The sequence below is a fragment of the Pantherophis guttatus genome, chromosome 13 (genome assembly GCF_059756535.1).
Source record: "Pantherophis guttatus breed Tessera chromosome 13, ASM5975653v1, whole genome shotgun sequence".
Taxonomy (NCBI): Eukaryota; Metazoa; Chordata; class Lepidosauria; order Squamata; family Colubridae; genus Pantherophis; species Pantherophis guttatus.
Window position 1 is genome coordinate 3,991,594 of NC_142075.1, and position 25,330 is coordinate 4,016,923.

Consider the following 25,330-nt stretch of genomic DNA (forward strand, 5'->3'; position numbering starts at 1 on the left):
TGAGATCATTTTGTATTATGTGTAACAAGTTAATTCAAGCTGGGTGCAATGGGTAAATGGCTAATTATAAAGCATCATCAGATGCAAAACATCTTTATTAGTGGGGCTGTCACTGAATGTTGACATTTTCAGAACACATTATTCCCTTAAAACACGCTTAAAGAATCAGTGTGGATTATCAATAGTTGCTCTCTACATGGGGCTCCCCTTGAGGAGCACCCGGAGGCTCCAACTGGCGCAGAGTGCGGCCGCGCGGGTGGTAATGGGAGCGACATGGCGTTCCCATGTAACACCTCTCCTGCGCGAGCTCCCGGTGGTCTTCCGGGTGCGCTTCAAGGTTTTGGTTACCACCTTTAAAGCGCTCCATGGCTTAGGACCCGGGTACTTGCGGGACCGCCTACTACCACCAATAGCCTCCCACCGGCCGGTACGCTCCCATAGAGAGGGGCTCCTCCGGGTGCCGTCAGCCAAACAATGCCGACTGGTGGCCCCCAGGGGGAGAGCCTTCTCTGTGGGGGCACCTACTATCTGGAACGAGCTCCCCCCAGAGATACGGAGGATCCCGGATCTGCGCACCTTCCGCCGCGCCTTAAAGACCTTACTATTTCACCAGGCCGGCCTGGCCTAATTTTCCCCCTCTTTTATAAAAGATTTTTAAAATTTTAAACATCTTTTAGTATTTATATATTCAATTTTAAATTGGTTTTAAAAGTCTGGGGTTTTAAATTTGTCGGGGCCAAAATTATTTAATTTGATTTTATTCTATTTTTTAAATTTTGTATTGTATGTGTTTTTATTGTTTGGCTGTGCACCGCCCTGAGTCCTTCGGGAGTAGGGCGGTATAGAAATCTAATAAATGAAATGAAATGAATGAAATGAGGTATGGCTGATAAATGAAAATAAGGTTCAAAAACACGCAAGGCTCTTCAGCAGTAAACTCCAGGCTGCAACTGTCTTCTTTGCCCCCCCAAAAACCTTAATGTAAGTAAATGGGGAACTTAATGTGATTTTTAAATTAAATTAAACAGAAATATGCTTTAGACCAGAGTGCTCTATGCGAAGTGTTAGAAAAGAAGCAAAAGAAAGAGCCGTTTCAGCCCAACTGGCTGAAGGGAAGGAAATTTGTCTCACTTTTAGAAAAAGCATCTGCAGCCACCAGTCCACGGAGTCATTCATTGTAGTGTTATCTGCCAGAGAGGCTGTGACATTGTAGCAATTAAGACAAACTTTCGTCTATCAGTTCACGCCTGCAATCTCTATCCTTCACCTGGAGATGGATGATCCCTTCAAGGAAGGAAGCAGAACCTTTTCCAGGCTGCCTTCAAAGTAACGGTTAGGAGTTGTAATTGTTCAGCAGAAGTTGTTTCGCGCTACAAAAGGCCTCCAACCCATTTGGATCCTTCTTCAGAGCTCAAGTGATGGAGCACCACAAACAGAGCCTTCTCGGTAAGCAATTCTGCTTCCTATCAACCACCCCAAGACGGTGGGCTTCTGAAGGACTTCCTCAAGAATAAATAGCAGAGGAGCTGGAGTGCATTAAAAAGAACAATGGCACTGGTCTAAAAGACTCAAGAATGTCTTACTGTTTGCAGGGAAGGAACCTGCGTTATCACTAGTAAGTCTGCACTCTTGATTTCAAAGGCCATTTTGAAGAAAACAGCATTTTAAAATAAGATTGGGGTTAACTGTCGGGATGACAACTTACTGTGAACATGTCCAATTGTGGTTTTTTGTATCTATTTGTATATTTGCATTAGTTTTTTTTGAAAAATATGGTCAAACGACTAAATAAAGTTTCTATTCTATTCTAAAGCAAATTTAGAACAACGATGAAATATTAGTGATTTTTAAAAAAACCCTGAGGGGCACAATGGCTCAGTGGTTAAAAACAGCTGGACAACTGACAGCCTGGGTTTGAGACCCAAGTGCCATGCAATGGGTGAGCTCCCGTCCTCGCCCAGCTCCTGCCCACCTAGCAGTTCGAAAGCATGCAAATGTGAGTAGATACATGGGTTCCAGTTCATTGGGAACGTAACAGTGTCCTATGCACCTTGGCCACATGACCGTCGTAATGTCTTTGGATAACGCTGGCTCCCTCTGCTAAGAAATGGAGATGACCACTATGCTGTACAGTCGGGACATGACTGGACAGGGAAATCTTTACCTTTACTAAGAAAGACCCAAATTCTTAAACTTTCAACATAGTCTTTTAATGTCATAATTATTTAGATGGGGGCAAAAGTTGAAGAGGGCAATAGGTCCACGTTTTAGAGTGCAGAGAACCTTTTTTGCTATCAAAGGCTGGACTCCTTTTACACTGAGTCCAGAGGTTGTTGGTTGTTGGTGGACTGGATTACAGCACAATTTCCTTCTTCCTGTTTTTGGTCCTTCTTGCAGAGTAGCTACTGAAGGTTAAAACATCAGAGGGCTGCACAACTCCCAGCCTCGCTTCTTTGAATTGGTCTCCATTTGACACATGACTCCGTTTGGTGAGGTTAATGGATAGACTTCATCTGGATCAGTTGCAGTAGCTTCGCCTAAGATACTAAACCCTGAACTAGGTAAGACACAATCGCTATCCCCCATAACGTTATACACAAACAGATAAATTGCATTATCCAGGTACACCACCTAGAGTCTGGTAAATCGGCAGAAGATATATTGGTGTGACAAATAAATAAACAAATAAAAACATTGCAGCTTAATAGGATGACACGGTTCACACAACCTGCTAAGTCAGTAGGCCACTTTTGACAGTATGGCTTCCCAGACCATCTTCAGTCACCAACTGCCCAGGCTCAATTTAGCCTGGTGTTCTAAAAACCTAGCTATTGCAGCTTTCATTGGTGTTGGTTGAACAAGCATACACATTTAATTGAACAAATGAATGATAAGTCACATCAGCCTCAGGCAACATTTGTGGAGAGACAGAGACACACACAGAGAGAGAGAGAGAGAGAGAGAGAGAGAGAGAGAGAGAGAGAGAGAGAGAGAGAGAGAGTAAGAAAGAAAGAAAGAAAGAAAGAAAGAAAGAAAGAGAGAGAGAGAGAGAGAGAGAGAGAGAGATCAGTGACTTAAGTATATCTTAGGCTTGCTGAATAGGAACAAAAGAAGCTTCCAATCAAAGGGTCCAACTTTGCGATCAACCATGGCCAGCAGCACCTCTTCTGCAGTTCTGGCAAGAATTCCCCTAAGAATGAACTTTAAACCAACCCCAAGGAATTGCTCTACTGCTCAACGGAATAACATCATCAGCAAATGAAAGCCCAACCCAACTTTCCCTCCTGTTCATCTTCTGCTAAAATCTCTTGATGTCCTTGGTGTCCACCTCGTCCTACATAAGAAGTGAGTATAGGGGATAGTGCAAGCACACACTTGTCTGTTCCAAAAATAAATCTAGCACGCTCCCTTTGGCAGATACTGCTTACACTTTTTTATTCTTTCATCTTGATCCATTTTCTTTCACCGGTCCATCATCTAACGTTCAGTTTCAAATCCCAATCCAAAGCAGGCACCTGACCGAGTCCACAGGACCTCCATTTTCTGCTCATGTCCTTATGCTTAGCTAGCAAAGACCCCAAAGCGTATAAAATACTTGGAGGCCAACATATATACATTCGGTTTATAAAATATATGTTCGTGTTGTCTTAAGGATGCAGGGGGCAGTGAGAGCCGGGGGGGCAAAGGACTCCTGCTGAATTTCTTGAAGAAAAAGACCCCGTCTCTCTCCCGGCAGGCTCCACTCTGAAATGCATTTGCCATGAAGCTCTTGGGAGGCTGCTGTCTCGTGGGAGGCAGCCCATCTCTCTTCCTCTCACTGCGATCCCTGTTGCTGCAAACGCCTCTCCTCCAGGGTCCGGCACACCCACATGGAGACCACTTCGGCATTCCCGTCATTGTACTGCACAATAAAGAGGTGGCCCTAAAAGAAGAAAAAGTGGGTTCAGTTAAGAGGGTCAAAGAGCTGAGGAGTGAAGGAAATGCAACATTCTTGTCATCCTGCTAAAGACTTTTGCAAGACATCCCGACTGTGTGAACACAACCTACTAAAAAGAGGGTGGGGTTTTACCATTGAAATATGTAGCTCATGTATAACTATCAGTCTCTCTCTGTGTTTTTTAAGTTGAAAAATAAACTGTGTGTTTTTCTTTTGAAGGCTCAGTACATGCTGGGAACTGAAAAGGGGCTTTTCAAGCAGCTGAAGATAAAACAAAACAGGTTTCCCATGTGCTGGAAACATTCTCCTCTTTGTATTGATTTTGATACATTTCAAAGGCAGGACAAAATGTGGGATCTGCAGTTACACAAAGACAGAAGGTGGGAGCCATGGAGAAGCCCCCTTTTCTCTCTTGAGTCCAGGATCATCTAAGGAGGCAACAGGAGATGGCCTTCGTGCAATGTTTTTCAACCGTGGCAACTAGAAAAGGGGTCTCCAACCTTGGCAACTTTAAGACTTGTGGACTTCAACTCTAGGAGTTGAAGTCCACAAGTCTTAAAGTTGCCAAGGTTGGAGACCCCTGAACTAGAAGACGTGTGTGGCCTTCAACTGCCAGAACTCCCCAGTCATGCTGGCTAAGGAATTCTAGGAGTTGAATTCTACACATCTTCAAGTTATTCAAGGATGAGAAACATTGTTCTAGGATTCTGAATTACTTTACTGCCAAGGTTGAAAAGCAAAGAACAGGAACCCAGATCTGAAAGCTCTGGCAGATGCTACCAGTTTCTGTGCTTTGTGTTGGGCCATATGAGACCGGCATATAACCGGCATGATGTCCTGTTCTCAGAAGGCCACAGGACTGTTCTCTGCTCTTCGATTTGGGATGAACGGGAGGATAGAAGGAGGAGCTGTGAAATAATTTTGAAAACGTGCAACTTTCTTTTAGAGGTCTAAGTGACATGTTTTACTCATCTCCAACATACGTAACTTCCTTCAAGACTAATGACTTAGTAACATGGCCCCAAAGTCTTCAAGAAGAGGTGGGAGTGTGAGGAGCAAAGGACTGGTTGGGCTGAAGGGTGTGACACGAAAGAAGCAGATAGGCACAGAAGATGCACAGATGGCGTGGGGACAGGGAGAGAGGAAAATGCTGGTAAGAAGAAGCTTTGAGATGTAATCACATTAGGAAGATGGGGATTTACTTAATCTCCTTTGGACTTCAGGGGAGTAACATGCAAGTGATGCCACAACTGGTGTGTTGCTCTTTAGGCAAGGGAAGGCCTTCCTGTGTCACTTTGCATTTATGACTGCAATGTCTCCAACCCCCTGGATGGGGTAAAGCTTAGAATTTAGAATAAGCTTTCAGATTATTCTAAATTCCCCCCGTTTCTGCCCCAAGGTAAGTGTGTCCTCAGATGCACCCTTGCTTGACTTCAAACCCTTCCTCCTGCTGATGAATAGTGTTGGGATCTCTTTCCTGTCTTGTCTTTTCCCCTGCCTCTAAATAATGTTTTTCTCAACCTTTAGCATGTGTGGGCTTCAAGTCCCAGAGTTCCCCAGACACTGTGGCTGGCTAAGGAATTCTGGGAGTTGACATCCACACATCTTAAAGTTCCCAAGGTTGAGGAACGCTGATCTAGATGGTTTTGTGCAAGACGAAACCAAAGAATCCAGCAACTATTTTACCTTCAAGAGAAGGTAAAATGCTGGATGGGGAATTCTGGGAGTTGAAGTCCACACATCTTAAAGTTGCCAAGGTTGAGAAACTCTGCTCTAGATTCTTACTAAAGAAGGAAATAATTGTATACTTTCAGTGTTATTTGTTTTAATTGCCTAACGTGGTATTTGTCAGGACCCAAGGCAGACCCCTGTGGCCCCCCTCCCCCCACCTGGCCATGTCCTTCCGCTCAAATCCCATGCTTAGTTCTTCAGGACCCAGATTCCTTACAGTAATCACTCTTCAGCAAATGCCACAAGGTTAAATTCGCTTAACTGTTTGTAAAACTCATGGAGATCCCTGGAGGAGCAGAAAAGATGTCCTCATTCACAGTTAAGGCTGGAATTACCTGTCTTGCCTTTTAAATAAGCAGCCACACAAACCCAACCAGAGTCACGGAACAAATCAAGAGGTTGCAGGCAAGGGAGCAGGAGGTTCACAGAGCTAGCAAGATCAGCTATTAGGCAGATTCTGCTGGTTTCCAGCATGAATCTCTTTTTTCCGAGAAAAATGGGCCAAGTCATTTCTTGGCTGCACCAGCCATCTGGCAGTTCGGCCAAAATTCCAGTCCTCAGAAGACAGTCAAGGGCAAACCTGGAAGTGGCCTTCCTGAGTGTCCAATGGCTGGCAAGAGGTTTGGAAAAACAAAAATAAATGTCCTCCACTACAGAACACAGAATACGAGGGCTGGAAAGGTCCTCAGAGTCTTCTGCTCAAGGCAGGAGACCACACGCCATTCCGATCAAATGGCTGTTCAGTCTTTTCTTGAAAGCCTCCAATGACAGTGTTAAATTTAGATTTACTGACCAAGAAATAAAGGGAGACGAATATAGATTTATTTCAAGCTATTTGGCTCTCATCAGCTAGCCATACCCTTCTGGGATTCAAACCCAGGCTACTTGCATGTTAGGTAGATGTATTAACCTCTAAGCCACAGGTTCTCCTCGCTTTGTTAGCTGTACTAGGGGAGAGATTACCGTATTTTTTGCTCCATAAGACCCACTCCCCCCCCAAAAAAAGTGGGTGGAAATGTCTGTGCGTCTTATGGAGCGAATATGGGCGACAGGCAGCAGTGGTGAACGGCGGCAGTGATCCTGCCGCCTGGAACAACTGATTGGTGGTATTCCGGGAGGCCGATCCAACCGCCAATCAGCTGCTCAGTGGCGAAGGCTCCAGTGTTTCCAGGAAGAGGCAGCAGACATGGAGCAGGCAGCTGACCAGGCTGTTTGTTACAAGGACGCTAGCCAGATGAATACCGGATGGATGCTGGGAGGCAGAGGCAGATATTCCCTTTCTTGTTTTCCTCCTCTAAACCTAGGTGTGTCTTATGATCAGGAGCATCTTATGGAACGGAAAACACGATACTGTTTTTTCAATCAGGGCAACCTGGTCTACCCAAATATGGGAAGGAGCGTACTGCTCCCCTTTCGCAAAGGCTCCTGGATTGGGGCTGAAAGGCGAAAGAGGAGCAGTATGCGCCTTCCCATATTTGGGGAGACCAGGTTGCCCTGAGGCAAGTGGCTCCACTCATTAATCGTTCTCACTGTTTGGAAATTCTTCCTTATTTCCAAGTTGGATCTGCCTCCAAGGAGCTTCCACCCATTGCTTCCTGTCCTGCCTTCAGATGCTTTGGAGGAAAGGTCCATCTTTTTCTTCTCTGTGACTGCCCCTCTCTCTAGAGTGGGCCTGACCCTACGAGTGGTTGCTACTGAGATGATTGGACCTCGATACAGAACATTTCCTTGGAATGGACATTTCTGAAAATTAACCAGCCAGTTCATTCTGGAGAACTTTGAGGTGAGCTCAATGTCTTGGTTGCATTACGTGATTCTGATGGAGCGATTTCAATGTCAATGTTTAATTGCCATCCTTTGTAACCACTGTGACATGCCAAGAGTCATGAGATTGCTTAACGCATTGTAAGCCGCCCTGAGTTTCCGGAGAAGGGCGGCATATAAATCAAATTAAAAAAAAAAAAAAAAAAGATGGGATGGCAACCTAAGAAACAAGTATGTATGAAAAGCCCAGCAGTCACTGCCGAAGAATGGCTGGGGGGAAAAAAATCTCCTGCAGGATGATCCCACTTGCTAAGCTGTCCAGACCCAGGAGATGTAAGGGCAAGGCCTCTTCTGCCCCCCAAAGAGAGGTCATCTTGAGAAATAAGAAGGAAGCAGCAGCAGCAACAGCAGAGAAAGCTGCCCTTGTCTCAATGCTTTCCCCCTTGGCGGGGGTGGTGGTGGATTTTCCTGGGGCAGGAAGAAGCGGAGAGCTGGAGGGGGTGAGAGAGGCTGGAGGGCAGGGGGGGTGGGCACCAGAACAAGCCAGCCACACTGGAAATGGAGCTGGCAGTTCATGCAGGTATAATGAAGTTCCAGGCAGTTAGAAAGAGACAGACCCCATTTGTTAACCCGACATTCTCATTTCTAAAGAACGAAGAAACAAATAGAACACAACAAGCATGGAAGGAAGTAATGGAAAACAAGAGAGAGAGGGGAAGAAAAGAGAATGAGGGTCCTTCTGCGCTTCACCAGCTTCCAGGGGAGGGGGAGGGAGGCCCTTTATTCCTGAGTAATATTGCTCCAGATCTAAAAATTCCACAATTCTTAAATCTCCCAGTAGAGAGTCCCTTCATTTTATCAAGTAATGGTGCAGAAATGTAAATGCGCAGAAGCCTGAAATGCGTTTTCTCTAGCGGTGAACACTCCTCCAGACAAGAGACTTTGTGGGTGAGGGATCTGGCCCCTCTGTTTCTGGAACCAGGGCAGGAGCTGATGTTGCAGAAGGATCCCACAAGGATCCCACTTTAAAGAAGGGAGGGGCCAGCAGTTAACCCAATGCCTCCCAACTGTGGCAACTCCCAGATGTTCAACAGCTCCCAGAATTCCTAAATCCAGCAAGGCTGTTGCTAAGAAGTCTGTGAACTGAAGGCCATCAAGGTCAGATCTTGGCTCATGATCCATTCGGCACCTCTTGGCTTATCACCTTATTCTCTGGGCTTGGCCCCAACTTGGACATCCCTGCACCTGTATCTGATCAAGGCCGGTACTCTTAGTCCTTCCCCTGAGTTTCAGCCATCAGTGGAGAAGCTAGCTTGGCCTTCAGTCCCGTGGCCCTTTCTTGCCTCTTTAATTCAGAGTTCTTTTTGGCAGGACTGGCCTGTGGCCTTGTCTTCATTGAGAGGATGCTACTACCCAATTACAGCACTGCAAGGGTTGCAAGGTAGAAAGAAGGAAAAGACGGTCATGTCAAGGCAACATTCCTACAAGGATGAAGAGCTCCTTGTTTGGTACCAGTGCAGCTCAAAACAATTGTGAGAGATCTACTAAGGGAATGAATGTGCCTGATACAAAACCCCAGGACTGAGAGCAGGAGCCCAGCATCCATCAGAACTAGGCTAAGACAGGTAGTCCTCGACTTACAACCAGAACTGACCCCAACGTTTCTCTTGCTAAGCGAGACAATAGGTTTTGCTTCATTTTACAACTTATCATGTCACAGTTATTAAGTGAATTAATGCAGTTGTGGCGTTAGTAATAGGGTTGTTGAGTGAATCTGGCTTCCCCCATTGACTTTGCTGGTCCCAAAAGGGGATTGCGTGACCCCAGGAACACTGCAACCGTCATACATACGAGTCAGTTGTCGAGCGTCTGAATTTTGCTCATGTGACCCTGGGGAGACTGCAACAGACGTCATTGTGAAAAATGGTCTTAAGTCCCTTTTTTCAGTGTTGTTGTAACTTCGAATGGTCCCTAAATGAACTATTATAAATTGAGGACTACCTGTATTAGGTACAAGACAATGAATGTTAAAGATGGAGACACATGTTTGCCTCTCTGTATTTTTAAAGAAACACATCTTAATTTTCCTCACCTTCTACTAGTTCCTTGCTTAATCAACCCACTAAATACCATTTTCCCCATTAAGGAGTCTCTGTTGGCCCAGTAGGACCTTAATCCTACATGGCCCACATTTATCAAGAAGCAAAAATAACAATTATTCTCTGCTCGCTGTTAAAGACGAAGATATGCTAATAAGTTTCTCATGGGCTCAAGGGCTGAAGAAAGGAATGGCTCAAGCATCTTCTGGGGAAAGTCCACTCTTTCGGGGCAAAAGATTCGGCCCCGGTCAGGTCAGGTCAGAGGCCTGGAGATGCTAGTGGGTGAGTGTCAGCCAGCCTAATTTTCTTTGCCAACTCTGAAAATGAGATAAACAATGACAAAACAGGCATTTTAAATGAACTTGTCACATCTCGTTTTCTTGAGTAAGGCTGCCTTTTTAGAGCCACCAATTTTGTGTAAGGCGATTAACTCTTTCCAAGACCTTTAGAGGGCAGGAGGAGGAGGCCAAAGAGCATTTAGTTTTGTTCAGCAATTGCGCCTGGCACTTTCCCAATTCCCTTCCTTCTTGGGTTTATCCTTAATCCAGATGTTAAGACTTTCTTCATCTGTCCTGTTGGCAAATGCAGCAAAAGAAACTCCTGGGACGTTGTTTTACCAAGAGTAGAATTACTGTACTGATAATCCCACATAGGCACAGAAGTAGCAAAGCCAGTTCTAAAGTTTTCACGCGAAAACCAGCATAGATAAAATTCCCCCTTTTCCCCTGGACCTCCCCAGGGTTCTTTGTCCAACCAATCAATTGCATTCATTTTGTTTTGGGACCGATCTGAGCCATGAACCTCCCCCACCTCCCCAAAGCAATGTGTACTTTCTTGCTCTGCTTCTGAAGAAACTGAATGAAGAACGGTTGCGGGAACTGGGCATGGCTAGTCTGGACAAAAGAAGGACCAGGGTGACATGATAGCAGTATTGCAATATTTGAGGGGCTGCCACAGAGAGGAGGGGGTCAACCTAACTTCCAAAACACCTGAAGGCAAGAAACAACAGATAGAAACTAATCAAGGAGAGAAGCAACCTGGAATTAAGGAGAAACTTTGTAACAGTGAAGATAATTAACCTGTGGAACAGCTTGCCACCAGAAGTTCAACCTCATTGGAGGTTTTTAAGAAGAGACTGGACAGCTTGAAGAACCAATAATAATGGAAACGTGGGAAAAAATATGGGTTAGAAATGTAAAGTTTACGCAAGCCCAAAATTTAAGAGAGAACTTTTATAAAATGTTTTATAGATGGCATCTAGATCCTAAAAAGCTAGCCTGTATGTATCCAAGTTTGCAACCTAAGTGTTGGAGATGCGAATGTGATGATGCCACGTATTATCATATATGGTGGACATGTAAAAAAATTAAGGCATTTTGGATAAAAATATGGTGGATTATCCAAAATATTCTCAAGAAGAAGATAAAATTTACTCCACAGTTCTTTTTGTTGGGTATAATTACAGATTGTACGGTTATAGAGACCAAATTGATTTTAAATTTAATAACAGCAGCCAGACTTCTGGTGGCGCAGTATTGGAAGAAGGAGGGCTTACCTACTATTGAAGAATGGACATTAAAAGTAGTGAATTTAGCAGAGATGGCAAAAATTTCAGCGTATTTGAAGGACCATTCAAATGAAAGATATATATCGGAATGGAGAAGATGGATTGACTAAATTCAAAACAAATATTGGACTAAAAAGTTTCAAATAGCTTATGAATGAAAAAAAAAAGAAAAAGAGAATTATTTTTTCTTTTTGAATTATGTTTTGTTAGTTGAAAGGGGAGTTAAAGAGCAAGAGTCTATAGAAAGTTAGCATATTTTAGTTTATGTTTGTTAAATGCTATACCCTGTATTTGCTCTGGGAAGTCCGGGGTTGGGGGGAGAGGGGAGGGGGGTTGGGGGGAGAGGGTGGAGGAGGGATGGGGGGGAGGACGGATGGGAAAAATTGTTGTAATATTTGATAAAACTTTTTAATTAAAAAAAAAAGAAGAAGAGACTGGACAGCCACTTGTCTCACATTGTATAGTGTCTCCTGCTTGAGCAGGGTTGGGCTAAAAGACCTCCAAGGACCTTTCCAGCTCAGTTCTGATTGAACTTTCCTGAACTTTTTTACCTGCTGAGTCCTCAAACAATCAAAAGAGCTTCCGCTTTCCTGAAGAAGCAGAAAGAACGGCATTGTCAGTTATATTGGATAGTTAGTCAAACATTTCTGTTCCAAAACTTTCTTTTGTTACAGCTGGTGGAAGGAGAGTGACTTTATCTAAGAAGGTTGCAGCTGCTCATTTTATTCAAATTTATTATTGACATCAGAATTTCAAATCTGCAGGTTTGGGGTATTTTGGAAGAGATTTGATGGGCTATTTTTCTGTCATCACTTTTTCAATATTTTTTTTTTAGAAGACTGTGCCTGGGTCGGGTACAGAATTGAACATTCTTGCACAGAGATATTGGGAGTGAGGGAGCAGAACAAGAAACAAAGGATCAAGATGAAAAGAGAACTGTGGCCCATAGGAACATTTTTTGTGAACTGAGGCCCATTTTTTCATAAGGCCCTTTGGCTGGTTATGCAGCTTTTTTTTTTTTTCAAATGTAGGCAAGCAAAGTGGTTTATTGCACAGCACAGCATGCTCAGACATTCTTTATTGTAATCTTGTGTATGTTAAATGCATTAAGTAATGGAACTTAAGGAATCTAAAATTCGGCTTCCTCTTTAAAGGTTCGGGACCTCAGGTGAGGAAAAATATTCTCAAAGCTCTTTCAGACTTCAAAATCATAACAAGCATATTTTTTTTGGAAGTTGAGCAGAAGCTTTGTAGAGTCCAGCACAGCATTCTGGATCCCAGCAACGTCCATCCATCAAAGGCCCAATCCTGAGACCCTACTCGCTCAGGGGTACCTGCTGTTGACATGGATTTTGCAGTAAGGCTTTGCTATGCCCCACAATGGTAAGCAAAAGTGAAAAGCTGAATTTATCTCTGCACCAAAACCACAGAGGCCATCGCCTTTCCTTTAGAGACAAGTCTGAGAAAACATCTGGATCAGAAACAATAAAATAAGATGGAAATTCCCAACTGTTGCAACCGGAAGCTATGTTGCTGGAAGGGCTGTGGTGCCCTCCGATGGCACTTCAAGTACAGTTTATTAGGGTGTGATATTAAAAGGGTCTTTTTATTGCATGATACAATGCAATGAGACCATGGGCCTCTGCAAGAAAGATCTTATATACTCAAAAGCGTAATGAACCCAGAGCCTGTCAAACATTATCCTGTACATTAACCTATCGTTAATGGCACATTAGGGCTGGGGGCATCGCACGCTTGCTGGTCAGGACTTGAGTCAGGACAGCATAAAAAGGAAGGGGGGAAACCCACAGTGCCTTAGCCAGCAGAGAAATTAGTATTTCTTCAGGCTACACCGTTCGATTTGTAAAACAAGAACCTGGCAGCTGAGCATGACTCTGGAATCCTTCTGTACAAAACAGAAAACAGCAATTCTGTAGGAATTCTTTCCTTAAAAATACTCTGGTTTCATGTGGAAGTTCTTTATTGAATAGAAGGTGATACTTATTGGTTGGATCCACATAAAAATTGGCTTGTTTTACCAAGATGTGTTGACTAAGCCATTAAGTCACGCTTAATCATAAGCAAAAAATTTAGGCTGGGTTCATACCACATTCAACCAAATCAACCACATTTACTTGGGTATTTTGGCTGGAAATAATAATAATAATAATAATAATAATAATAATAATAATAATAATAATAATTCACAAGAAGCTGTATCAATAATTATAATTAAGTAATCACAATAGCAATATTATTTGCAGCAAACTGTAATGTTTGTTAAATAGCAATAATAAGATAACAAACCATATTACAGCTTTTTGCAAAAACCAACCGTTAGGCTCCTTTATGTTAGCCTTAGACAGGTCAAAAGCTTTGGGGCTTCAGTCCTGCCACACCATCCTGTCCTCTTCTCCTCAAAACCCCGAAGGATTTGCCCAATTGTTGGTTTTCTTTTTTATTTTAGTTAGCAGAGATCGCCATTGGCTGAATTTCATGTTCCAAAAGAAAATTTGGGCTCCACATTTGACACATGGAAAGGTTAAGTGGACGAGTCCTCCCTAAGGCTCCCCTTCTGAACCCCCAGAAGTCTGCTCAAAGGGCAGGACAGCATTCCCACAGGCCTTTCTGAAAGTCATTTTTCTCTTTCTCTTTATTCCAGATGGTTTGTTTGTTTGTTTATTTCATAATAAATAAAATGTTTGTTTTCTTTTATTTCTTTTATGACATAACCATATTGTGTGTGATGCATTATATATATGTGTGTGTCTGCTTATACACTGCAGAGGATACTAAGCTGGCAGGAATAGCCAACATTCTAGATGATAGACTCAACATCCAGATGGATCTTGACAGACTTGAACACCTATCTAACAAAATGAAATTAATTGTAGAGAAAAATAAGGTCTTACATTCAGGCAAGAAAAACCAAAAGGACACACTGGGTGAAACCAGGCTTAATGGCAGTAACTGTGAGAGGATCTTGGAGTCTTAGTAGACAACCAGCTAAATATGAGCCAAGCAATGTGCAGTGGCAGCCAAAAAAGCCAATGCAATCCTAAATTGCATTAGCAGAGGGATACAATCAAGATCAAGGGAGGTACTAATATCACTCTATAAAGCCTTAGTAAGACCACATCTAGACTACTGCATCTAGATTTGGTCACCACACTATAAAAAAGTTGTTGAGACCGTAGAAAGAGTGCAGAGAAGAGCAACCAGGATGATGAGGGGACTGGAGGCTGAAACATACGATGAACGGTGGCAGGAACTGGGCGTGGCAGGGGAGACATGACAGCAGTGTTCCAATATTTGAGGGGCTGCCAGAGAGGAGGAGGGGGTCAAGCTATTGTCCAAAGCACTCGAAGGCCAGACAAGGAATAATGGGTGGAAACTGATCAAGGAGATCCAACCTGGAAATAAGGAGAAATTTTCTGACACTGAGAGCAACCAACCAATGGAACAGAATTTGCCTTCGGAAGTTGTTGGGGGCTTCATCACTGGAGGCTTTCAAGAAGAGATTGGACTGCCATTTGTCAGAAATGGTGTAGGGTCTCCTGCTTAGGCAGGGGGTTGGACTAGATGACCTACAAGGTCCCTTCCAACTCTGTTAACCTAATCAAATGCTTTGAAAACATATACATATATATGTGTATAGACAGCAAATCCCCACTCTCACTGAGAGTGGAAGACCCATCAGCTACTCTCACCTGGTCGGCCCATCTGTCCAATTAGTCATATCAACGAAGCCTGGAGGTGCTGCCATTATTTTGCCCCCAAAGAGCTGGTTGCTACTAGCCAGTGACTGTTTCTCCTGTTCCTCTAATTGGGCTATAAGGAAAATGGAGAAGGGTCTGCTTCATCCAGGTGTGACATTTAGAACATGCTGAAATTAAATTCTTCAATGGATCCAGCATTATTCTCTGGCCTATTGGAAAGATCTTATTGTGCTTCACAGGAAACGAGAAGCTATTACTGCATAAAGAACGAGAAGTGGTAACAAGGAGCTGGAGCCAATGAACGGGCCTTTTATTTGGCCATCTGAGTTGGAACACAAACTTGCAGCCTCCTGCCCAATCCTCTCTACCAGCCACGTGCTTTCAGCAGTAAAAACACAACCCCAGCAAGGAGCCAAATTGAAACTGACTTTTTTCCATCGCTATTTTCCAATGGAGGATTTGGCCTCTCGCATGGTTCGGTGCCCTATTCCACGCTGTAATTAAAATGCTCATTAGCGGACGTGAGAGACAATAGATCTGAACCGTACAGTAAGCTCCGGAGTTGCCATTTTAAAATCTCTCCTCCAAAATTGTCGGAAACATTAATCATCCGTGCACTTCAAATGTTCCGATATTCACCTGGCTACACTATTAAAATAAAACTTGCTGCCCCAGGGAAATCCTACTTATTCTTAATTGTTTTGAGACTTTGATGGGCTTTTAATCTAAGATTAATTTATGCAATTTTAAATAACTCTTCTTATGATTAATAAGCTTGAAAATTAAAAGGCGTCTAAAGCAATTATAATGAGCATTTGGTCATAACCTCATTAGGAGAAGGAGAGAGGGAAACAGCACAGGAATCCTTACAAGATTACAATTTAAGGTTACTTCCAGATAAGTCAAATACAGCTTTACAATTTGCCAAGGCAGATTAAACGGAGTCAGGTGAAGGAGAAACGGGGTCTACCTGGACCATTGCAACAACACTGTTACAGGGCCAGGACAAGAGTAAGTATTTTACTCATCATCTGGGTTGCTGGCAATGGAGGTAGAGATCAACACTGTTTAGAGTTGCAAAAGTGTTTGTGTGAATCAGTTCATCACCTACCACCATACTCCAATCTCTTGAGAGTCCAGTGCCTGATTCATTGGCAGAGGGAGAAGGAAATAAAACGCTGTTAAGATTTTGGAACATCTACTAGTCCTTTCATAAATGGAAGAGTCTGCATTGTGGGTCAAGGCATAAAAGTACAGATTTCTTGAGCTGGAAAGGAGGAAAGATTTAAGTCTTGGATGCTATTATGCTTAATACAAAAACCAAATTAAAGCATCTCTATATAGTCTCTGTTTCAAATACATTCAAGTCAAAGGCAGCCCACCTGTATATTCTAATGTTCAATTAGATCTGCCTTTCTGTAATTTAGGGATGGCACAGTGGCTCAGTGGTTAAGACGCTGAGCTTGTTGGCTGAAAAGCCGGCAGCCCGGGTTCGAGACCCAAATTCCATGCGACGGGGTGAGCTCCTGTCCTCGCCCCAGCTCTGGCCAACCCAGCAGTTTGATAGCAGGCAAATGCAAGTAGATAAATAGGTACCACTTCAGTGGGAAGATAACAGCGCTCTGTGCTGGCCACATGATCGTGGAAATGTCTTTGGACAGCGCTGGCTCATTGACCTTGAAACGGAGATGAGCACCACGCCCCAGAGTTGGCAATGACTAGCGGAGTAAAATCCGCAGGGACTCCTTTACCTATACCTGTTCTATAATTTAAATCTATCATTCTATGTCCTGCATTCTGGCGCAAGAGCAACTATCCCTGAGCTTCTATGGAATATCCTTTCAGATAGTTCAAGTGGGCTATCATATCTTTTCCTAGCCCTCTTTTCTCTGAGCTCCTTCAGGTTCTCCCCACAAATGTTCTAATTCCCTGGTCATCTTTGCTGTCCTTTTCCAAACCTGTTCAATTTCTCTGAATTCTTCTTAACAAGCGCTGCCAGAAGTTGGCACCATACTCAAGATAGGGTCTGATTAAAGCAGAATACATTGGGAAAATAACATGGAAATGATACTTTGGTGGATACAGCCTAAAGTTGTATTCCTCCTTTTTCAGAGCCATGGATAACCATCCGGTCCAATGCGGTTTTCAGTCAACCGCTATTCCTAATTCTTTTGCACACGTTGTATTATCCCTGTCTTAACACAGTTTCTAGAGATTGGGTTTTTTATTTCCTTAAATAAAGAGTTTTGCATGTGTCTCAATTAATCTTCATTCTGTAATTTGCAGCTTATTTCAATCATCACATTCAATCCAAATCCAAATCCAAATCAAATTCAACACGACGATTCAAAGTTTTGAATTTTCTTTCTCTCTACTATAAGTATTGTACCCCATACTATCTCTGCAACCTGATAAACATCTCCTCTATCTCTTCACTTAAGGAATTAAAGCATTAATAAAACCTAGCTAGAAAGTCAGGCTTCCATGACAAAACAACCTAGATCAGTGATGGCTAACCTTTTTGCCGTTGCGTGCCAAAAGTGGGGGTTGTGTGGGGGGGTGCACGTGTGCGTGCCCACACCCATGATTCAATGCGCTCCACCCCCCCGTGCATGCACGTGTGACCCCCCTGCGCTCCCCCCGCTTTTGGCATGTGATGGCATGATGGGTCCGGTAGGCCCGTTTTTTGCCCTCCCCAGACTCCAGAGGCTTTCTAGGAGCCTGGGGAGGATGAAAACGGCCTTCCCCACCATCCCAGAGACCCTCCGGAGGCCAGAAATGGCCCATTTCCCAACTTCCGGTGAGCCCGGAAGGCCTGAAAATCAGGTGGCTGGCACGCGCATGTGTGCTGGAGCTGAGCTAGGGCAATGCTCGCGTGCCACAGATATGGCACATGTGGCACATATGCCATAGGTTCACCATCATGGACCTAGATAATCTGTGACTTGGCTTTGCTTTAGGTAGAAGTTACAGCATTCTCCTGCAATGCAATGACAATACAGGATAGTCCCAGGATGGATCTTCTGACATCTTTTCCCCACTACTGCGGAGGAGGTTCTGTTGGAGGAGAAAATACAGGATGTCCTCAACGTACGACTACAATTGAGCCCAAAATTTATGTTGCTGAGCAAGACGTTTGTTAAATGAATTTTGCCCCATTTTACAACCTTTCTTGCCGCCGTTGTTAAGTGAATCATGGCAGTTGTTAAGTTAGCTACATCGTTGTTAAGTGAATCTGGTTTACCCATTGACTTTGTTTGTCAGAAGGTCGTAAAAGGTGATCACATGATCCCGGGACACTGCAGCCGTCATAAATGTGAGTCAGTTGCTAACTGTCTTAATTTTGATGATGCGACCATGGGGATCCTGCAACAGTCGTAAGGGTGACAAATATAAGTCACTTTTTTCCAGTGATCTTGTAACTTTGAATGGTCACTAATTGAACTGTTATAAATCAAGGATTACCTGTATCCTCACCTTCTACTGCATGAACCCATTTCCCACAGGCTCTCCTACCTACCAACCAACCAACCAACCTCTTCACTATTCAGCCCCTGGTCAATTCCACCAGATCAGGGGTAGCACCTCCCTTTCCTTTCTTTACTCCCAGGGAGCTGAATACAGAACCGTGGCAGTGACTGGTTTACAAGAGGGGCTGGCGTTCCACAGCCGGACTTCAATCCCACAGAGGCCGATGGGCTTCTGCCGAAGGACCCTTCTCGACTGACCAGTCGCAGGCAAGGCCTTCATGAACCCCAAGGGTGGCTGTGGGCTTGTAGTGGACATTCAAACCAGGAACTGAAAGCCAGTCTATCTAGAAGGAATAATGTAAAATGATGTTTAATTTAAAAATTAGACAGTGGAGCAGGCTGCAAAGGCGGAGGTTGATTGAAACAAAATTTAAATTCCTGTCAAGCCCATTTAAACACAGGGGCCCTTCATAGCCAATTAGCCGCTCCGTATGAATGCCGAAGAAACTTCGGCCTGGTCACTGTGAGAAGAGAAGCAGACCCACTGTGAGGATCTGGGAGGGGGAAAATTAACTAAAATCAGGATATGTATGAAATATTTATCTCCCGGGTTGATGGAGATGGGGCTGGCAAAGTGTAAACAAGACAGAAATCAATTCCTTTATCACCCTCAATGCCGCCCCTCCCCAAACGGTCTGGGGGGCACATGTTAGCTTGGATTCTGCTATGGCAGATTTGGCCTTAATTGTGGTTGTTTATCTCCCTGCGTCCCTGGGGCCCTCATCTCCCCATTACAAATACTTAACACTCCTTCCACATCTCAAGCTACTTCGAATCCTCAACAGGTTTGGCGGTGTGTGTGTGTGCTTGTGTGTTTTTTAAAACGATTGAAACTGTGTCGGCCGGGGGGGGGGGGAGAGAGAGTGAGTGTGTGTGTGTGTGTAAAGGGCTTTGTCGGTAGAACATTCTCTTGTTCACAACCAGCTGGGTCCAGCTGCCACGAGGGAAGGAGACAACGAAGGTGCTAAAAGGCTCGTTCGCCATTGTGATTGCACCACCGGGAATTCGGAGGAATAAAGCAGAGCACGGAGGGGGAAGGGGGACATCCCATCCATGGGGCAGCCTAACCAAAGAAAGTTCCTGTGATAATGAAACCCTGTCAGTCATCAGGAAATCCAATTAAGGAGCCTTCTGCCTAGCTGCTCTTCACGGAGATCCTGTATTGTCTCAACTCCGTACGCAGGGATGGTGAGAAGGACGACAATTCCCACAACTGGATCCCATGACTGCTGCCCAGGATGGAAAATGCTTCATGGCCATGCACAGGCCCATCCTTGGGCTGGATCCTGGAATGGGGGTCTTCCCGGCACCAGGAGCCTCCCAGTTGTGAAGGTCCAATTAAGGAGATCGAAATTCCCATTCCCTAACGGGAGCCTGAGGCCCTTCACACATTACGTCAAGAGAAAACGTCAATTCCTGTGTTTCACCCTCCGTCGCTGAGCTCCTGCCAATTCAACCTATTTTAAAGTCTATTTTTACCTGCTGAGACCAATTGTGAAGGGACTGGCACACAAACACAACTGGCTTCGGCGGGGCTAGTGTAGGAAGGGTCCCTGGTGGATGGTGTCCTAGATTAACAAGCAAGCATCATCTTGTCAGCCTCTGCTGTAACTCTCAAATCTGTTCACACAACCATGCACGGAGTCTAGTGTCCCACAGGGCCTGACGGTGCATTTGCACGGTTTTCAGCCTTCGGAGAGAGGCAGGACAATTATGGGGCACGAGGGCTGGGGGGGCTTCAGGATAAAGGGCCTCCCTGGTGGTGGTGACCTCCACTATCAACGTTTTGAAATGCCTTCTCCCGGGAGTTTTGACTCATTCCTGTCCTGTTAATTCTGACTGTGTCGAGGGAGTATTTTCCTGCTTTTGTTTGCTTTTAGTTTTAATCCTGGATTTTTAAAATATTTGATCTCCTATTAAGTAACCTAAACGTCTTCTTTTAAGGAGAATCAAGGAAAAAAGGTACTTCTTTTAAAGAATCAAGGGGGTGGGTGGGAAAGGTAATTTTATCACTTGCTGGAAATCAGTTCAGCCTCCTGACACGGTAAATCAGCCAACAGTAATGAGAACTGGACTAATTCCACAGCTGTGGCTGCTATTCAGCTGCATGTGTCGGACCTTGTGGACAATGCAATACACGCACAGCCACACCTATATTCCTTTTCCCTCCTGAATGTTAATTCTAGATGACAACAGATCTAGATTCTGAGGCACAAGCAAAACGAGGCCTGGAGGTATCAGTTCAGATCTTCCAGCTTTAGAAGCTGCTGTCAGCCCTGCAGCCATTTTCCCCTGGCACCTTCAGGGCTGCCACAGCAAAGATGAGTCGAGCTGTGGGAACGGGAGGGGGGGATTGTAGCCAAAATAAAATTCTTTCCCCGGAGAACCAAGGTCTTTCCCACCAGGTGCGAGGAGGTGGGATCTGAGACCAACTGACCCGTGGCCTGTGGCCTGAGTGGACCATGTGATGGATTGCATGGGCAGGGGAAATTTTTTTTTACGTTTAACTAGGGGGGAGACCCGAGGGGGGGTTTAGAGTCGTGTTTCCCCAGATGCACCAATATGACATGCCTAATAAATCTATACTTTGAGGAACACCTCTCCTGCGCGAGCTGCACTGGCTCCCGGTGGTCTTCCGGGTGCGCTTCAAGGTGTTGGTGACCACCTTTAAAGCGCTCCATGGCTTAGGGCCGGGGTACTTACGAGACTGCCTTCTGCCACCAATAGCCTCCCACCGGCCAGTACGCTCGCACAGAGTGGGCCTCCTCAGGGTGCCGTCCGCCAGACAATGTTGGCTGGCGACCCCCAGGGGGAGAGCCTTCTCTGTGGCAGCGCCCACCCTCTGGAACAACCTCCCCCCAGAGATGCGTACAATAACAGTCTCCGGATTTTTCGTCGGGCCCTGAAAACCCATTTATTTCAACTAGCTGGGCTGGCTTGAATTAAATTTTAAATTGATTTTAAATTGGGTTGTTTTAATTTACGGCCAAAATATTTAATTATTTTAAACTGCTTTTAAATTTTGTATGTCCTGTTTTTTACTTTGGCTGTTCACCGCCCTGAGTCCTATTTGGAGAAGGGCGGTATAGAAATAAGAACAAATAAATAAATAAATAAATATTTTTGCCTTGGAATTTTGATTCCGTTGGGTGTGCTACTTGGAACCCTGACACTAACCCGACTCTTGACAGTTGCATCTAGATTTTATCCTGAGGAGACTGTGTCTGTGAGACAGACTGCCATGAACTAGGGCTGTGATGGCAAACCTATGGCACGAGTGCCACAGGTGGCATGCAGTGCCCCCTTTGTGGGCACACGAGTCCTCGCCCCCGTTCAGCTCCGCCGCGCATACACGAACGCCTCTCACCGGCCAGCTGGTCATCGGGTCTCTGCTGCGCATGCACGGGAGGCGGGGTGTATGGGGTACGTGCGGGGGCGTGAGCGCATGTGGGGGTGGTGTGGTGCGAATGCACCTCCCCAACTAGTTATTCTTGGACCTACAACTCCACAGTCCATGTTCCATCCATACCGGCAATTCATAAATGCTGGGAAGAGAATGAGGATTCCTTGCACAGTGGCATCCATGTGGTTGGCATTGAGAAGTCATGATTGGCATCCTTTTGTCTTTTCACATGCATTAATTTGATCATACAGACATAGACTTTACCATATTATTACCTAATACGTATTAATATATATTACTACCTTTAATACCTAATAATACCATATTATTATCTAATACGCTCTTGATAAATAAATAAATAAACAAATAATAAATAAATAAATAAATAAATAGCTTTTTAAAACCACACCCCCTCCCTTCTCCCGGCCAATCCCTGTTATTGTATTCAAGAGGACTTTCAAGCAATTGGATTAGCTGTTTTTGCAAGGTGCAAAACAAATTCACTGCCTTGTAAATTAATAAAGTGGCTTTTTTATTTTCTTGTCACCAAATATAAAAAAGTTGTTGAGACTCTAGAAAGAGTGCAGAGAAGAGCAACAAAGAAGATCAGTGGGCTGGAGGCTAAAACATGAAGAACGGTTGCAGGAATTGGGTAGGTCTAGTCTGATGAAAAGAAGAACTAGGGGAGATATGACAGCAGTGCTTCAATATTTGAGGGGCTGCAACAAAGAAGGGGAGGCAACCTACAGGCAGGACAAGAAGCAATGGATGGAAACTTATCAAGGAGAGAAGCAACCTGGAACTAAGGAGAAATTTCCTGACAGTGAGAACAATTAACCAGTAGAACAGCTTGCCTTCAAAAGTTGTGAGTGCTACCATCACTGAAGGCTTTTAAGAAGATATTGGACAGCCATTTGTCTGAAATGGTGTAGGGCCGTGATGGCTAACCTATGGCACGGGTGGCTAACATATGCTACGCGGAGCCATATTGGTGGGCACGCGAGTGTTGCCCTAGCTCAGCTCCAGCGCGCATGCGCGCACCAGCCAATTGATTTTCAGGCCTTCCGGTCCCACCGGAAGTTGGGAAACTGGCTGTTTCCAGCCTCCGGAAGGTCTCCGGGGGGATGGGGAAGACTGTTTTTGCCGTCCCCAGGCTCCTAGAAAGCCTCTGGAGCCTGGGGAGGGGGAAAGCGGGCCTACTGTGCCATCGTGTGCCAAAAGCAGTGGGAAGTGCGGGGAGGTCATGTGAGCATGCACGGGAGGGCGGGGCGCATTGAATTATGGATGTGGGCACCTGCACCCGCAGCCCCCCCGCTCCCCCCGCTTTTGGCACGCGACGGCAAAAAGGTTAGCCATCACTGGTGTAGGGTCTCCTTCTTGGGCAGGGGGTTGGACTAGATTATCTCCAAGGACTCTTCCAACTCTGTTATTCTGATTCTGATTTCACAATCCAGAAAGTCAACTCCATTCTATTTACATTTCCTCTGTCTTATAACTACGCAGTTGCGTTTCTACAAGTTTGAACCCCATGAGTTGTCATCACTGCTTATCTGTAGATTTAGTCAACAGCTTTTATGCAAGGACAAACTTTTAATGGAAGGTAGGAGATCCATTACTTCCTCTCTCTAATGGGCCACAAAACGACATGGACCTCCCAGTGGCTTTAAGGGAGATAATAGTATTTGCCTAACATGGGATCCCATGATAGAAAAACCATTAAAGAGAATAGCAATTTTTTTTAAAAAAAATTGATTGTCACCTAACTAAAAATACTTGCACTTTATAGTAAACACATTGAATCAAATGCTGCATTCCCAATACTGTACATTTTCCTGTCTTTTATTCTTATCTAAAGGTAGCAGGGATTTGTAATAATTTTGCATAATTTTATCAACATTAGATGTCTTGAAAATGATTTAGTTAGACATGGATACATCAAATTCAGTTTGTTAGAAGTCAGCTTGTTATAGATTATAATGCATTTGTTATTATGGCAGATTTTTGTTGGACAAAAATCTTGTTTTTTGATTTTGTTTGATTTTGTTTTGTTTCGAATCTTGTTTGATTTTGTGGACCTCAAGACAACAAAGCTTAGTTAGACCCCAAAGATGCTTTTTCAAGAGGCAACTGGACTTTCTTTTTTTTCTTTGAAAGACATTTCACGTCTCATCCAAAAAGCTTCTTCAGTTCTGAACTGAAGTGAAGAAGCTTCTTTGGATGAGACGTGAAATGTCTTCAAGGAAAAACAAAGGAAGCCCAGTTGCCTCTTGAAAAAACACCTTTGGTATAACCATGACCTGCATGACTGACAATCTCTGTAGACATTTAAACAACCTAATTATGATTAGATGGACCGCAAGACAATGCACTTCACATAAAACAACCCACATCCCCAGGACAATTTCTGACATTGGTGCAATGATGTTATTGTGTAAATGATGCAACTTAATGCAAAGGACAATTTCTGCTACAGGTACCTGCATCCTGACATCATCACCCAGAATGCCTCAGAGAGGCTGTTTCCTATTTAATGAACGTTTATGAATAACCTTCACCCACCCTCCAGTTGGCTCTTTACAGTGAGGTTTCAAACACACCACCAGCAAAGTCCATCAGCATCAAAAGAAGAGCATGGTCTGTCCTGACTGGCCCTGCAGAGGCTCTTCGTCTCAACTGGTTGGCCCCAACTGCTGGAGATGCAAAGGTGCCTTCCAGTCAAAAAGATGAAAGATAATCAGGGACAAGTAGGAAAAAACAAAATGTGCCGAAGAGCACAAGGTAGAGCAGGGGTGTCAAACTCAATTTCATTGAGGGCCGTATTAGGGTTGTGATGACCTCGAGGAGCCAGGGGGGTGCCTGTGGTATCCTGAGCGCTCTGCCAGTGAAAAGGGGCTCCAGAGCTCCGTTTCCGGCTGTGACCACCTCCTGCAACCCTCTGCCAGCAAAAACGGAGCTCGGGAAGACCATGCGTGGCCCTCAGGAGCTCCATTTTTGCTGGCAGAGGCACCGCGGGCCGATCCTTCGTTGTTTCCAGGGCCAGATCTAAGCACTCCGTGGGCTGGATCTGGCCCATTGACACCCCTGAGGTAGAGATTGTGTAGATCTGCAGGATCCAATCTAGGTTGGTCACCAGAACCAGAGGTTTAGTCTTCTGAGCTTTTGGACTCATGCTGGAGCCCATCCTCGGGGAACTTCTCTCTACCACATTCTGGTAGTCCGATCCAGATTGGATCCTGTATCCTGGGACACGTTTATTTGCCTTCATTCACTGTCTGTATCTGTGCAGGGGGGAAAGCATGAAAAGCCCATTTGGTATCACTTCCGAAATGGCATTTCTGCTTAACCCAGGCAGGCTCTGAATGCAGACAGACAGAGGGGAGAGCCACACACCCCTCCCCTGGCCTTCCGGAACAGCTGCTTGGGCTGGGCTGCTTCCTTGGGGGTAGTTGATGGGGCTGCCCATTGCCTTGGTTCTTAACTTTTAACCTTTTTATTCTATTTTTTATTTTTTTAGCACTTTTGAACTCTTTTATTATATTGTAAACTATCCAGAATGGCTGTATTGGTGAAATGGGTGGCA

General features: G+C 44.6%; 1 protein-coding gene across 3 annotated transcripts in view; it reads right to left on the reverse strand.

The window, feature by feature from the left end:
• Positions 1-2,188: 2,188 nt before the first annotated feature.
• The window catches only part of MAP2K5 (mitogen-activated protein kinase kinase 5), a 168,808-nt gene continuing 145,666 nt past the window's right edge, over positions 2,189-25,330 (reverse strand). For all 3 annotated transcript variants that reach the window (XM_060694751.2, XM_060694752.2, XM_060694750.2), the window contains one exon: positions 2,189-3,922. In XM_060694751.2, the coding sequence (XP_060550734.2) occupies positions 3,815-3,922 (108 nt within the window). In that variant the 3' untranslated portion in view covers positions 2,189-3,814. The remainder of the gene's footprint in view (positions 3,923-25,330) is intronic.